This window comes from Natator depressus, chromosome 6, assembly GCF_965152275.1.
Source record: "Natator depressus isolate rNatDep1 chromosome 6, rNatDep2.hap1, whole genome shotgun sequence".
Lineage (NCBI taxonomy): Eukaryota > Metazoa > Chordata > Testudines > Cheloniidae > Natator > Natator depressus.
In genome coordinates this window covers 48,996,823-49,008,758 of record NC_134239.1, presented here as the reverse complement: position 1 = coordinate 49,008,758, position 11,936 = coordinate 48,996,823, and the positions used below count along the sequence as shown (strand labels likewise).

General features: G+C 45.8%; 1 protein-coding gene across 1 annotated transcript; it reads left to right on the top strand.

The window, feature by feature from the left end:
- Positions 1 to 450: 450 nt before the first annotated feature.
- Positions 451 to 11,640, top strand: FGF3 (fibroblast growth factor 3). The gene is made up of 3 exons (XM_074956983.1): positions 451 to 1,278; positions 4,203 to 4,306; positions 11,308 to 11,640. The coding sequence occupies exons 1-3, from the start codon at positions 1,011 to 1,013 to the stop codon at positions 11,638 to 11,640; spliced, it is 705 nt and encodes a 234-aa protein (XP_074813084.1). The 5' UTR covers positions 451 to 1,010.
- Positions 11,641 to 11,936: the final 296 nt, after the last annotated feature.

Here is an 11,936-nt window from a genome sequence, read left to right as displayed (position 1 = left end):
GCCCCATCCAAATATTGCATATTAGCAACCGTGAATTGATTGATTTACTAATAACTGTTTTCTTTCAGCGTTCAGGACAAAGGGAAGAAAGACGTTTAAGTCACTAAAGACTGACAGTGAAATCCTTTAATACGTATTTTCCCTTCAGCCACCCGAGCAGCCAGTGTCTGAACCCCTTTTATTATGCTCCCTTTTTAAAATGTGCATTTGTAAAAGCTGCTTCCCCAAGTTGTTTTAGTTGGAGATCAGTCATCCCAGCGGTCATGTGTTGTGATTTGCGATAGGGAGTAGCCAGGGAGAAGTGACAGACCCCAGGGATGAGCGCCTCACCGCATAATTTTCAGACGCATAATTGTTCTATTTTGGATCTTTCAAAGCAGGGGGAAACCAAGGCAGAAGCAGCTCTCTGCCCCTCAGCTGGGTTGCTGCTGCTGCCTCCCCCCTCTCTCTGTGATGCGGTTATCCGCAAGAAGCCACCGCGTGTGTGTGTCTCTCTCTCTGTGTGTGTGATGCTGTGTAATTTTATCCAGGCTGCACTCTGGGAGTTCACACAAGACTGATACCTTTGCCTCCCCGCTTTGTATCAATTGGTCGCAGATCAGGCTATTGTTGCAGGAAACTTCCTTTATTTCAATGCTCCGTCGATCAACGAATTTTCTCCACAGTCTCTTCCTGAAATTCAGTGGGTCTCTCGCTCTCTCTCTCATGCGTGCAGTCTGTCTAGCTGGAGACCCAAGGAGAACTCTGATCACTGCAGCTCCATCTAATCCAAACAGCTGGGACGCCTCGGTGGCCTCTGCCCGTGTTTTATTGATTTAAGTAGCTCTAAGACAGATACAAGGGACAGATCGAGGCAGATAAAAACTTGCCAATGCTTCACGATTTGAATCAGTGTGTGCTTTGCAACTTTGAAGGGCTGCTAGCAAGACTTCTTTAATGGGACCCCTGGTGTCATCTGCGCCAAGCCTTGATCTCCCCAGCAGACTAAGGGCTGCGGCCATCATGCCACAATGGTTATAATTTGGATCTTGCTGCTGAGTTTGTTGCAGGAATCTTGGTCCCAAGGGCTGGCTGCGGAGGTGCCCAAGGTACCTTATTGTGCCAAAGGCCAGACGTGTGACCCAAGGCTGCGCAGAGATGCTGGGGGGCGCGGCGGGGTCTATGAGCATCTCGGGGGAGCACCCAGGCGCAGGAAGCTCTACTGTGCCACTAAGTATCACCTCCAGATCCACTCCAATGGGAAAATCAACGGCACCCTGGAGAAAAACAGCGTCTTCAGTAAGTACTGTGCATGCCTCTCCCCTGCCCATTTCCTCCTCTATTAGCTTTGCAGGGTGGCTTTCAATTACTATTCGCTCTGACCCACTGAATTGTCCTTCAGGTCTAACCTTAGAAACCAAGGCGATTAACGAGCTTGGGGGTGTTTAGAGAGACTTGACAGTGAAACAGATTCCGACACCCTTGCTCTGAACGGCGTCTTACTCCCGGAATATCCTAATTGAGTTCAACAGGATTGCCTGAAGGAATAAGGTGCTACCCCAGGGGAATTAGGGTGGCAGAATCTGCTCCTTTATTATTAGGATTTTTTTTCCAGATTCAAATTCAGCAAGATTTTGCCCTGATCTGCTTGCAAAGCTGGAATTTCTTTGCAGCACACATTTGTCCCTCCCAGATAACACTGGCAGAAACAACCAATTCCGAAGCTGCTAATAACCGTAAGAGTAATACACTTCTTCTGTCCAAGAGTTCCTCGGTTTGGATTTTGTTGGATCTTTAATACTACCCAACAAAGCCCATCTCTCTCCTTGCCCCTGCCTTTTTCATGCAGCGTATTCTCCAAACTCCTCTGCCCACATGCAAGGCACAGACGGGAGAAATACAGATGTGGACCCGACCCAGTGAAGTCAATGGCAGAATTATGGCTGAGATCAATGGGAGTCGGATCTGGTCCTCCTTTTTCTCCAGAATCGGCGCTCTTATTAATAACTAGTTAATTTTAAACCAGCTTCCAGAATTACACCCACACCCACCCACCCACGGAATTGCTCAGCGGCTTGTGCTAAAAGCGAATGAGACAAAGGGAAAGAAATGTACCCCCATCCCCCCCCCCCCGACTTCCAAAAAGTCAAAACAAAATTGTTTTTTCAAGTTGCCTCTGATTTGGCAATAGGAGGGGGCCTACTGACCAAAGCATCTGAGTGTGTGTGGGGGGGAGGGGGTTTAAATCTGTTCTCTTGCCCCAGATTTCTCCATGCTCTGAACAAGCAGCTCAGGTCTAAGATGCACCAACTTGTGTCCCAAGCCCCCTTTGATTTGTACACCCACTTTACACACAGGACCCCCCCCCCCCCCGGGCTGAGTCCCCCTGGTTGTAGCATTAAGTGTAGGAAGCGGCTTTTGTGTGTCCAGAAGGGGGATAAACCAGGATCGAGGCAACGGCTACCTGCACTCAACTGTCACTTTGTTTAACCATCTTTGCTACAGTTGCAGGCATCTCTCCTCACATTTCCTTTCAAAGCTCCCTCGCAGCTCCCTGTCACCAAGCTAGGACCAGTGCTGATTCCTGAGGAGCCTGCAGACCATCCAATGGCTTTCTTCAGTCTCAACCCGGATTTCGGATTAGTTCTCCCCCCTCACTCTGTGTGCTGTCTCCCCGCCCCCAATCTTCTTGTTCGTCTCCTCCGGGGGGGATGTGAGGTGGTACAGACTAAATGACTTTTACCCCCCCTTGGCAATGTGCGGGGAATCAGCAGTAATTGAGATGAAACGGGATATGTCAAGAGCAAAGGGCTGTGAGTGAGAGAGGGCAGGAAAGATCGGGATGTTCAAATACTTTTCTTAGCAGGCCAGTGGAGCTATTGCAGCCGGTATGTGGACTCGGGGTCTCAGGAAGATGCTCTGGGGAGGAAACAACTTTCTTCTCACAGCGGAACCTTAAATCCCCAGAGATCCGGGACTTTCCTTTCTTCCCACTCCCCGGGATAGGAAGTACAGCATTATTGCTGTATAAAGCATCCCACGCTGGGTGTCTGGAGCCCAGGATGCTCCGGGGAAACCTACGCCCTTGCTCTGCTTAGCGCACAGAGACCGGGAGACCTCCGAGATCTGGCTCAAGTGCACAGAGGAAAACCACGATTTCCTAGAGAAAAAACCCTCTGGTTATCAAAGACTTTTAGGAGGCATTCTTCCGAGCTCAGTCGACAGCAAAACGGCGGGTGATTCAAAACAGCTGTACGTATTTGTCGAGATTGAGGTCAGACCAAGAATTGAACTCCGCGAAATAGGAAGGCTGAGCACTGTGTGTGTTTTCTAATTGTCAAAAGACACTCCCGGGTTTACATCCGGCTTCTAGATCGTTACAGAGAGTACTGAGCTTTGACACCAGAACTGCTGAACTGGGGGCTTCCAAAAGCAAGAGATAAGTTTGCACGTGTATCACAACAGCACCTACTACCGCCTCGTCCCTTACACGAGTTCTATGATAGTTTGCACCTAGCATCCTTTGGCGGGATGTAAACCCTTTGGGAGGCTGTCTGGGCTTCTTCCCCCCCTCACTCTTGTCTAGTCCATTAGACACGATCTTCTAAGGGCTGAAATATCTCCTCCCTTATTGTCATACTGTCCTTGTTTCAAGCACTACATCAACTTTCTAAATGACAAGTTCCTTTCATGATTATATACGTGCTTCTAAGATGCAGCCGTCTTACTCCATTTTACCCTCTGGAGACCTCAGAAAGAGCATTGTCCTGAAGTGGGTAGCTTTGTGACTGGTTTCAATAAGTCAAGCGCTGTGGTATCCCTCAGAAAAGCACTAAAGGGGATTTAAACTTTTTATACATATACATATAGGATTAGGTGAACCTGCAGTTCAATGTCAGATCTTTCCTTTTCAAAAATAGTTAAAGCTCAATCAAACAAGTAGGAATTAGGAAGTAGGAAAGTAGGAAAGTAGGAATTAGGAAGTAGGAAAGTAGGAATCCCAAGTAGGAATTTACTGTCAGTTTCCAACGATTCCCATCTCATTAGTTTTTCTTTGTATTGTCTAATTATGTTAGTCTTGTTTTATGTACATGACTACAGTATGACTTCTTGAGTGTATAAGTTATAAGTGCAAACTCATATTCTGGAGGTAAGTAGCTATTCGGATGTATTTCAGAAAGTTACATATGAAGGGGAACAACCCATCTCTCCTCTGTTTCTAGGTATTCTAGAGATAACTGCAGTTGATGTTGGAGTCGTTGCCATCAAAGGGTTGTTCTCTGGCAGCTACCTGGCCATGAACAAAAGGGGAAGACTTTATGCTTCAGTAAGTTTTATTTTAAGACAGTGGCACCTTAACTATTGTACTGAAATGGAAACATGTTCTATTTGGTTGTCAGTAATTTTCATGGGGAGGGGGGAAGGAGCACTATTATCTTGAGTGGACAAGGTTTATCTGCTATGAATAAATGCTTATAGAAAAAAAGATTGATAGCACCTTTCTGCTACAGCATTTAAAGTGCTAAGTATTCTAACTTTTCTTGTTGCCTGGACAGCCAAAGAAACAAAAATAATTTATTTGGCAAAGGCTAAGATTCTCTTGACAAGTTTTTGGGTTATACAGAATTAAGCAAGAAAAATACACCAGAAACAAATATGATACCAATATATATTCACAATGGCCCCAATTAATAGATGAAATATATCTTTGACAGCAGGAGTAGGTGTAAATGTCAGATGGAAGGGAGTCAAAAACTAGAAAACCCTTCATTGACGTCAGTGGGACCGTTTCTCTTACAGAGTACAAAATTGGGCCCCAAGCAAATGTAAGAGAACTCAAGCTGGGGTCAGAAGACAGAGATATAGCAGGAAAAGCAACTACAAAAAGTGATAAGAAGGTGTAAGTTAAAGTAAGTCCCTCAAACCATTAGTTTAACCTTACACTTTCCTCCAGACTTTTAGGGTGAAATCCAGGCTCTAGTGAAGTCAATGGGAGTTTGCCAGTGACTTCAGTTTGGCCAGAACATCACTCTTGGTGTAAAATACCTCAGCTTTGACTCCTTTACACTCACTTAGGTACAAAGAACTATTTACCAACATGTAACTTACACCACTTCATGATCCATCAACTTTGAATTTGGTCCAATGTCCTTGACTGAATCTCTGGCAATCTTGAGATCAAACTATTATTATGTAGCAACTAGACTGTACGGTTTCCCCAGGAACCCTGAGATATGAAAGCAGATTTTAAAAGAAAAAAATGTGCAGGGTAAAATATAGCTACCTGGAACTTGCTTTCCTCACTTGGTTATTACATGTAATTCTATTGATTTGAGCCTATGATACGTTTAAGCTAGGAGAGGTTTTCCATGTCCATGCAGCCTACATAACGCAATTACCATCAAAAGAGAGGAGTTCTCAACTAACTTAATATATTTATGTATTTCCCTCCACCACGTCAAGAGTATTTTCTGGTGAATGTTTACAGGATTCTTTCTGTAGTGTCCACTGGAGCTTTATAAAGGGGTTGTGTGTAAGGATGATGGTTCTTTGTTGGTATAGTGGATTTGTGTCACAAGTAGCTTCACCAGAGAAAAACCGTTGGAGTGGAATGTACCCCTTCTTGGCTCTGTTATGTCACAGCAGAAACAGGGCTAGCCCTGTGCTCCCACCTAGAGGTATTGATTGAGCACCCCTTTTCTAGAATGGTGTTCTTCCACCAACTCAGAAAAGCAGTCCATCCCAAATGAACGAAAGATATTAAAGTAAATTCTTACTTTTCCTTGTTCAGATTAGATATTTTCCCCCAGGCGGTATTTAAATGATGCTAACAGACTCCTAAGGAAAAAAGATTAATCTCTTATGATGGAGAGAAGCCACAGATAGGCCTGAGAGGCCTTCCCTCCTGGATTTCTCCCTTCAGTGTGAGAAAGGCAATCAAGCCACTTTGTGGCTGCCCCATGTTGGTCTCAGCTCCAGCGGGGATGGAATCAGCTGCAAAAGTCTCCTTTGAATTGTGAAAAATTGTCTTTGCTACTCCTGGTAGAGTTCACAACTTCTTCTCTTCTATAGGGGAAGGGACAGAGTGGGAAAAGCTATTGCGTTCCCACTTCTCCTTTTCATAGGGCAAGTAACAGGCAACAATTCAGAACAGGAGAGGGCACACCATGGGCTTTTATACATGGGGAAATTGACTAGAATGATTCACAGTCTGGAACCAGTCCCTTGGGAGTGCCCCTTTAGTATACTGAACCCCAAGGGTTCACACAGTTCCACAGGGGCAGGCCCATGGCCTCCAAGACTGGGCTGTCAGTGCCATTGATTCCTGTCTCTCTCTGTGGCTCACTGCAGTAAATCCAGACAGAGGCTTGTACTGTACCCCCTTCAAGGCACAATGCTTCCAGTGAGTATTTGCAGTGGCAGCTTGTATAAAACAGCGTAACAATTTATTAGTCAGCTGGCACACAGAATCTGAAAGTCTTTAGGATAGCAAAGAGAGGCAAAGGTCCATCCTGGTCACTCAGTCCACCCTGGTCAAACCAATGCAATTGGCCGGCTAAGCTGTTATGGACTCCCTTAGTGGCTCTGTCTCACTCCTTTTGACCTTAGTCCCAGGTAAGACCTGCCAAGTCCCTCTAAAACCCAACCCTTATCCCCATTGTTCTGTTCTGGGATAACTATTCCACTATAGCTATTCTGGAATAACTCCCTCTGTGGACACTCTGTTCCAAAATAAAAGTGACTTTATTCTGAAAGAATTACTCTGGAATAAAAGAGGAGAGGAAGAACAGAAGCAGAGAAAGAAAACTCTGCCTATTGCTGCCCGCATCATTATGGTATCTGTCAACCTCATATTCTTTCATGTGTTTATCTTCACAACATCCTTATGAGATAGGGCAGCAATAACATTACCATTTTACAGATGGCAAACTGAGACACAGAGAAACTTAGGGCCAGATTTTTAAAGGCATTTAGCTGTCCAAAGATGGAGATGCCTAGTGGAATATTCAAAATTTCACCAGGCACGTACCTTCATCTTTAGGCATGTAGATACCTTTAAAAATCTGGCCCTTAGTGACTTGCCCAAGGTCAGACAGGAAGTCTGTGGAGGGCCAGGGAATTGAACGTAAGTCTCTCAAGTCCCAAGCTAATGCTGTAACTACTGGAGAATTCTTCCTCTAAAGAAGAGGTTCTAGGGAAAAGTTCAACAAAGAATGCTGTAGAGGTTCCTTTCTGCTTTTATGTTCTACCAATATTACCTGTTTAAGTTGAGAGAATGGCAAAGAAAAGAAGGGACTTTCCTTCTTAGCAATGTGGAGGATGTTCCTCCAAATCTAGCCTGAATGTTTAGGAGCTAAAACCCCCATACCAATTTCTATTGTCCACAGCAAGGCGAAGGCATTGACTCATGCAGGATTTCTCAAACCCCATTTTTATCCTTCAATAGAGGATAAAGCTAAAGGGACAAATCTCTGTGTCTCACGTAAAAAGTGAGCATACATTAAGTGAACAGCATGTATGGGATCTGACATACTGAACTTGTCACTGCTATAGTGAGGGAATGGCATGAAGGGGCATATTTGTCCCAGGAAGGATGTGAGTTTGTATAACTCTTTGTCATGTAAGAGGAGTTATATGTTTCAGAGGACCATTAGGTTGAAGTGTACACACACCCAGCGGCGTCGAGTTATATGGGCCATGGTGCCCGGGCTCCAGCAATATTCGGTGCCCGGCTCCACCAATGTTTGGGACCAGGTCTCTCCCCCAGCCCACCTGCCACCCCCACGCACCTCCCTCAAGTGTCTCCCAGACCCCACTTGCTGCCTCGGGCAACTCCCCTGGGCCCCAGAGCCTCCCTGCCTCAAGTTGGTGGCTTCTCCCTGCAGCTCCGCGCTGCACTCCACTCTGCCGGCATCAACTGCCACCAGAGAGTCCTCGTGACTCCCATCCCCTAGTGCCAGGGCAGGTTGACCCTGACCCTGCCCGTCCACCTCGGACCCTTCCCTTTTCTGGTGGGACCCTCCACCAGCACAGGGGACCCCTCCAACTGCAGTCACTGCTCCTGCCCTATGTTGGGCAAGGGGCAGCCCCACCCCCACCCCCAGTGAGGCTACAGTGAGGGGCAGCAGCAGGGGAGGAGGCGCACATGTGATAGCAGCTCCCCTCCCCCCTGGCACCCACCACAGGGCAGGCGAGGGGGCTTCCTAGACCTGATAGGGGCCCTAGGAGCACGTGCAGTGACAGTGGTGTGAGGTGAGTGTGCTGCCAGTGGGGGAGAGGGGGCCCCTCCCCCAGACCTCCGGGGAAAGGACTGGGGGGAGTCCTCCTCTCTGACCGCAGTCCCAGGGCAGCCTGTCTGCATCCCAAACTCCTCATCCCCAGCCCTGCCCCCCCACAGAGCCCTCACCCCCCAAACCCCATCCCTCTGTCCTAGCCCTGAGCTCCTCTCACACCCCAAACCCCTCATCACCAGTCGCACCCCAGAGCCCTCACATTTTTACATAATTAAAAATATATATATATTGGCTTACAAGGCAGGTGTGTGTGCGGGGGGACGGTACTTAGACCTGTTCTGGGCACCACCACCCCTGCACACACCTCCTTAACCTCAAACAGATATTAAGAAAGTTTAAAGGCAACTGTTACTTAGGACTCAGTTCATTGTAATAGTCCACAGGTGTATTGCATCTACCTATTAATATATAGTTCATCATCAAGATACACAGTTTTGTCTCTTTAATAGTTTCAAAATGTCCATAGTACATAAGCACCAGGAAATTAGAATTATATTTTCAGTGCACAGACATATAATTATAGGTCCAGAAATGCAAGCAAACTAATAATTTCATCTTGACTGAACAAATTGTAATGATATGCCTGAGTATTTCTACCCCACTTTCCATCTTCAAAGTGATTTTCAGGCATTAATTAATAAATCCTCATAATTCTTTGAGACAAATGTATTGTCCCTGTTTTCCAGATGGGAAAATTGAACTCAAGGGATTAGGCAATTTGCCCAAATCCCTTGTGAGTTAGTGACAATGCTGGGACTAGAATTCAGAAGGTCTGTTTCCCAGTTCCACATTCAAACTGGGAACACAGACCTTCTGAACCTCTACAGCATTCTTTTATTATTATTAATGTGTATTGCCGTAGCACCTTGAAGTCACCAAACAAGTATCAGGGCCCCACTGTGATGGATGTCATACACACACGCACATAACAAATAGAGCACATAGAATCATAGAATATCAGGGTTGGAAGGGACCTCAGGAGGTCATCTAGTCCAACCCGCTGCTCAAAGCAGGACCAATCCCCAACTAAATCACTCCAGCCAGGGCTTTGTCAAGCCTGACCTTAAAAACTTCGAAGGAAGGAGATTCCACCACCTCCCTAGGTAACCCATTCCAGTGCTTCACCACCCTCCTAGTGAAAAAGTTTTTCCTAATATCTAACCTAAACCTCCCCTACTGCAACTTGAGACCATTACTCCTCGTTCTGTCATCTTCTACCACTGAGAACAGTCTAGATCCATCCTCTTTGGAACCCCCTTTCAGGTAGTTGAAAACAGCTATCAAATCCCCCCTCATTCTTCTCTTCTGCAGACTAAACAATCCCAGTTCCCTCAGCCTCTCCTCATAAGTCATGTGTTCCAGTCCCCGAATCATTTTTATTGCCCTCCGCTGGACTCTCTCCAATTTTTCCACATCCTTCTTGTAGTGTGGGGCCCAAAACTGGACACAGTACTCCAGATGAGGCCTCACCAATGTCGAATAGCGGGGCATGATCACATCCCTCGATCTGCTGGCAATGCTTCTACTTATACAGCCCAAAATGCAGTTAGCCTTCTTGGCAACAAGGGCACACTGTTGACTAATATCCAGCTTCTCGTCCACCTAGGTCCTTTTCTGCAGAACTGCTGCCTAGCCATTTGGTCCCTAGTCTGTAGCGGTGCATGGGAGTCTTCCGTCCTAAGTGCAGGACGCTGCACTTGTCCTTGTTGAATCTCATCAGATTTCTTTTGGCCCAACCCTCTAATTTGTCTAGGGCCCTCTGTATCCTATCCCTACCCTCCAGCGTATCTACCACTTCTCCCAGTTTAGTGTCATCTGCAAACTCGCTGAGGGTGCAATCCACGCCATCCTCCAGATCATTAATGAAGATATTGAACAAAACAGGCCCAAGGACCGACCCTTGGGGCACTCCACTTGATACCAGCTGCCAACTAGACATGGAGCCATTGATCATTACCCATTGAGACCGACAATCTAGCCAGCTTTCTCTCCACCTTATAGTCCATTCATCCAGCCCATACTACTTTAACTTGCTGACAAGAATACTGTGGGAGACTGTGTCAAAAGCTTTGCTAAAGTCAAGGAACAACATGTCCACTGCTTTCCCCTCATCCACAGAGCCAGTTATCTCATCATAGAAGGCAATTAAGTTAGTCAGGCATGACTTGCCCTTGGTGAATCCATGCTGACTGTTCCTGATCACTTTCCTCTCCTCTCCTCTAAGTGCTTCAGAATTGATTCCTTGAGGACCTGCTCCATGATTTTTCCATGGACTGAGGTGAGGCTGACTGGCCTGTAGTTCCCAGGATCCTCCTTATTCCCTTTTTTAAAAATGGGCACTACGTTAGCCTTTTTCCAGTCATCCGGGACCTCCCCCGATCGCCATGAATTTTCAGAGATAATGGCCAATGGGTCTGCAATCACATCCACCAACTCCTTTAGCACTCTCGGATGCAGTGCATCCGGCCCCAGGGACTTGTGCTCGTCCAGCTTTTCTAAATAGTCCCGAACCACTTCTTTCTCCACAGAGGGCTGGTCACCTCCTCCCCATGTTCCAAGTATAAGAAAAGAGACAACAGGTGGACACAATAAACAGATCTGGGGGAGCACAAGGTAATAGCAAGGTAGTTATGCTTAGTGATAAATCAATAAAGATCATCTACAGAGGAAAAAATCCATAGATATAAACATATAGCAATTTAAAAAGTAACATAGTTTGAATTATTGTCCCTTTCTATTGCAGGTTAGTTTGTGAATGTTTTTCACATATTAGTTTGTGAATTGCTAGATATTCTGATACTGTGAGACCTTGTTAATAGATAGAAAGGTAGATAGATGCTGTTATTCTGTTCTGAATCCCTCTTATACCATCCTTTTCTCATTCTAATCTCATGTTTCCTCTTCTATATGCTACAGTCCTTTGTTTAATAATCAACTGACCCCTCTGTAAGTCCTGTTCCTGCACTAGTCAGGCTGCTCAACTATTGTCCATGCTGCCTTTCTGGAGCTGATGGTTGTTGTATTTGCTTTCCAGGAAACTTACAACGCAGAGTGCGAGTTTGTGGAAAGGATCCATGAGTTGGGCTATAATACTTACGCATCTCGCCTGTACCGGACAGTGCCCAATGGAGCCAACACCAAACGCAAAGCCAGTGCCGAGAGACTCTGGTATGTCTCCATCAATGGGAAAGGCCGACCCAGAAGGGGCTTTAAAACCCGCAGGACACAGAAATCCTCTCTCTTTCTGCCCAGGGTACTGGATAACAAAGATCATGAAATGATCCGGCTATTTCACACAAATGTTAAATACAGAGAGAGTTTACTGAAGCCTCCGAGTAAGAATCAGAGAAGAAGGAGAGGACACTAATGAATTCCTGGGGGGGACTGGGGTGGGCACTGAAAGCAAAGAGTGTTCGAAGTGCGACTAGAAAACAAACAGCTGTGACTGTATGACATATCAGCAGGGACATTCTTGATACAATGTATATATAATTGGATGTCACATCAAACCTATTTACTTTTAGATATTTTAGAATTATTGCCTGTGCTAAAAACAAGTAACATAAATTGAGGCATATTCAAATGTAAATTAGATGGATGTAATAATTTTGTCAATGGCCTTTAACATTTTTCTTTTCCTTAATTTAATTTTTTTTCTAACTT

Coding starts and splice junctions, on each gene's coding strand:
- FGF3 (XM_074956983.1), top strand. CDS start 1,011: ATGGTTATAATTTGGATCTTGCTGCTGAGTTTGTTGCAGGAATCTTGG. Junction 1,279..4,202: donor GGAGAAAAACAGCGTCTTCA/GTAAGTACTGTG, acceptor CTCTGTTTCTAG/GTATTCTAGAGATAACTGCA. Junction 4,307..11,307: donor GGGGAAGACTTTATGCTTCA/GTAAGTTTTATT, acceptor TTTGCTTTCCAG/GAAACTTACAACGCAGAGTG.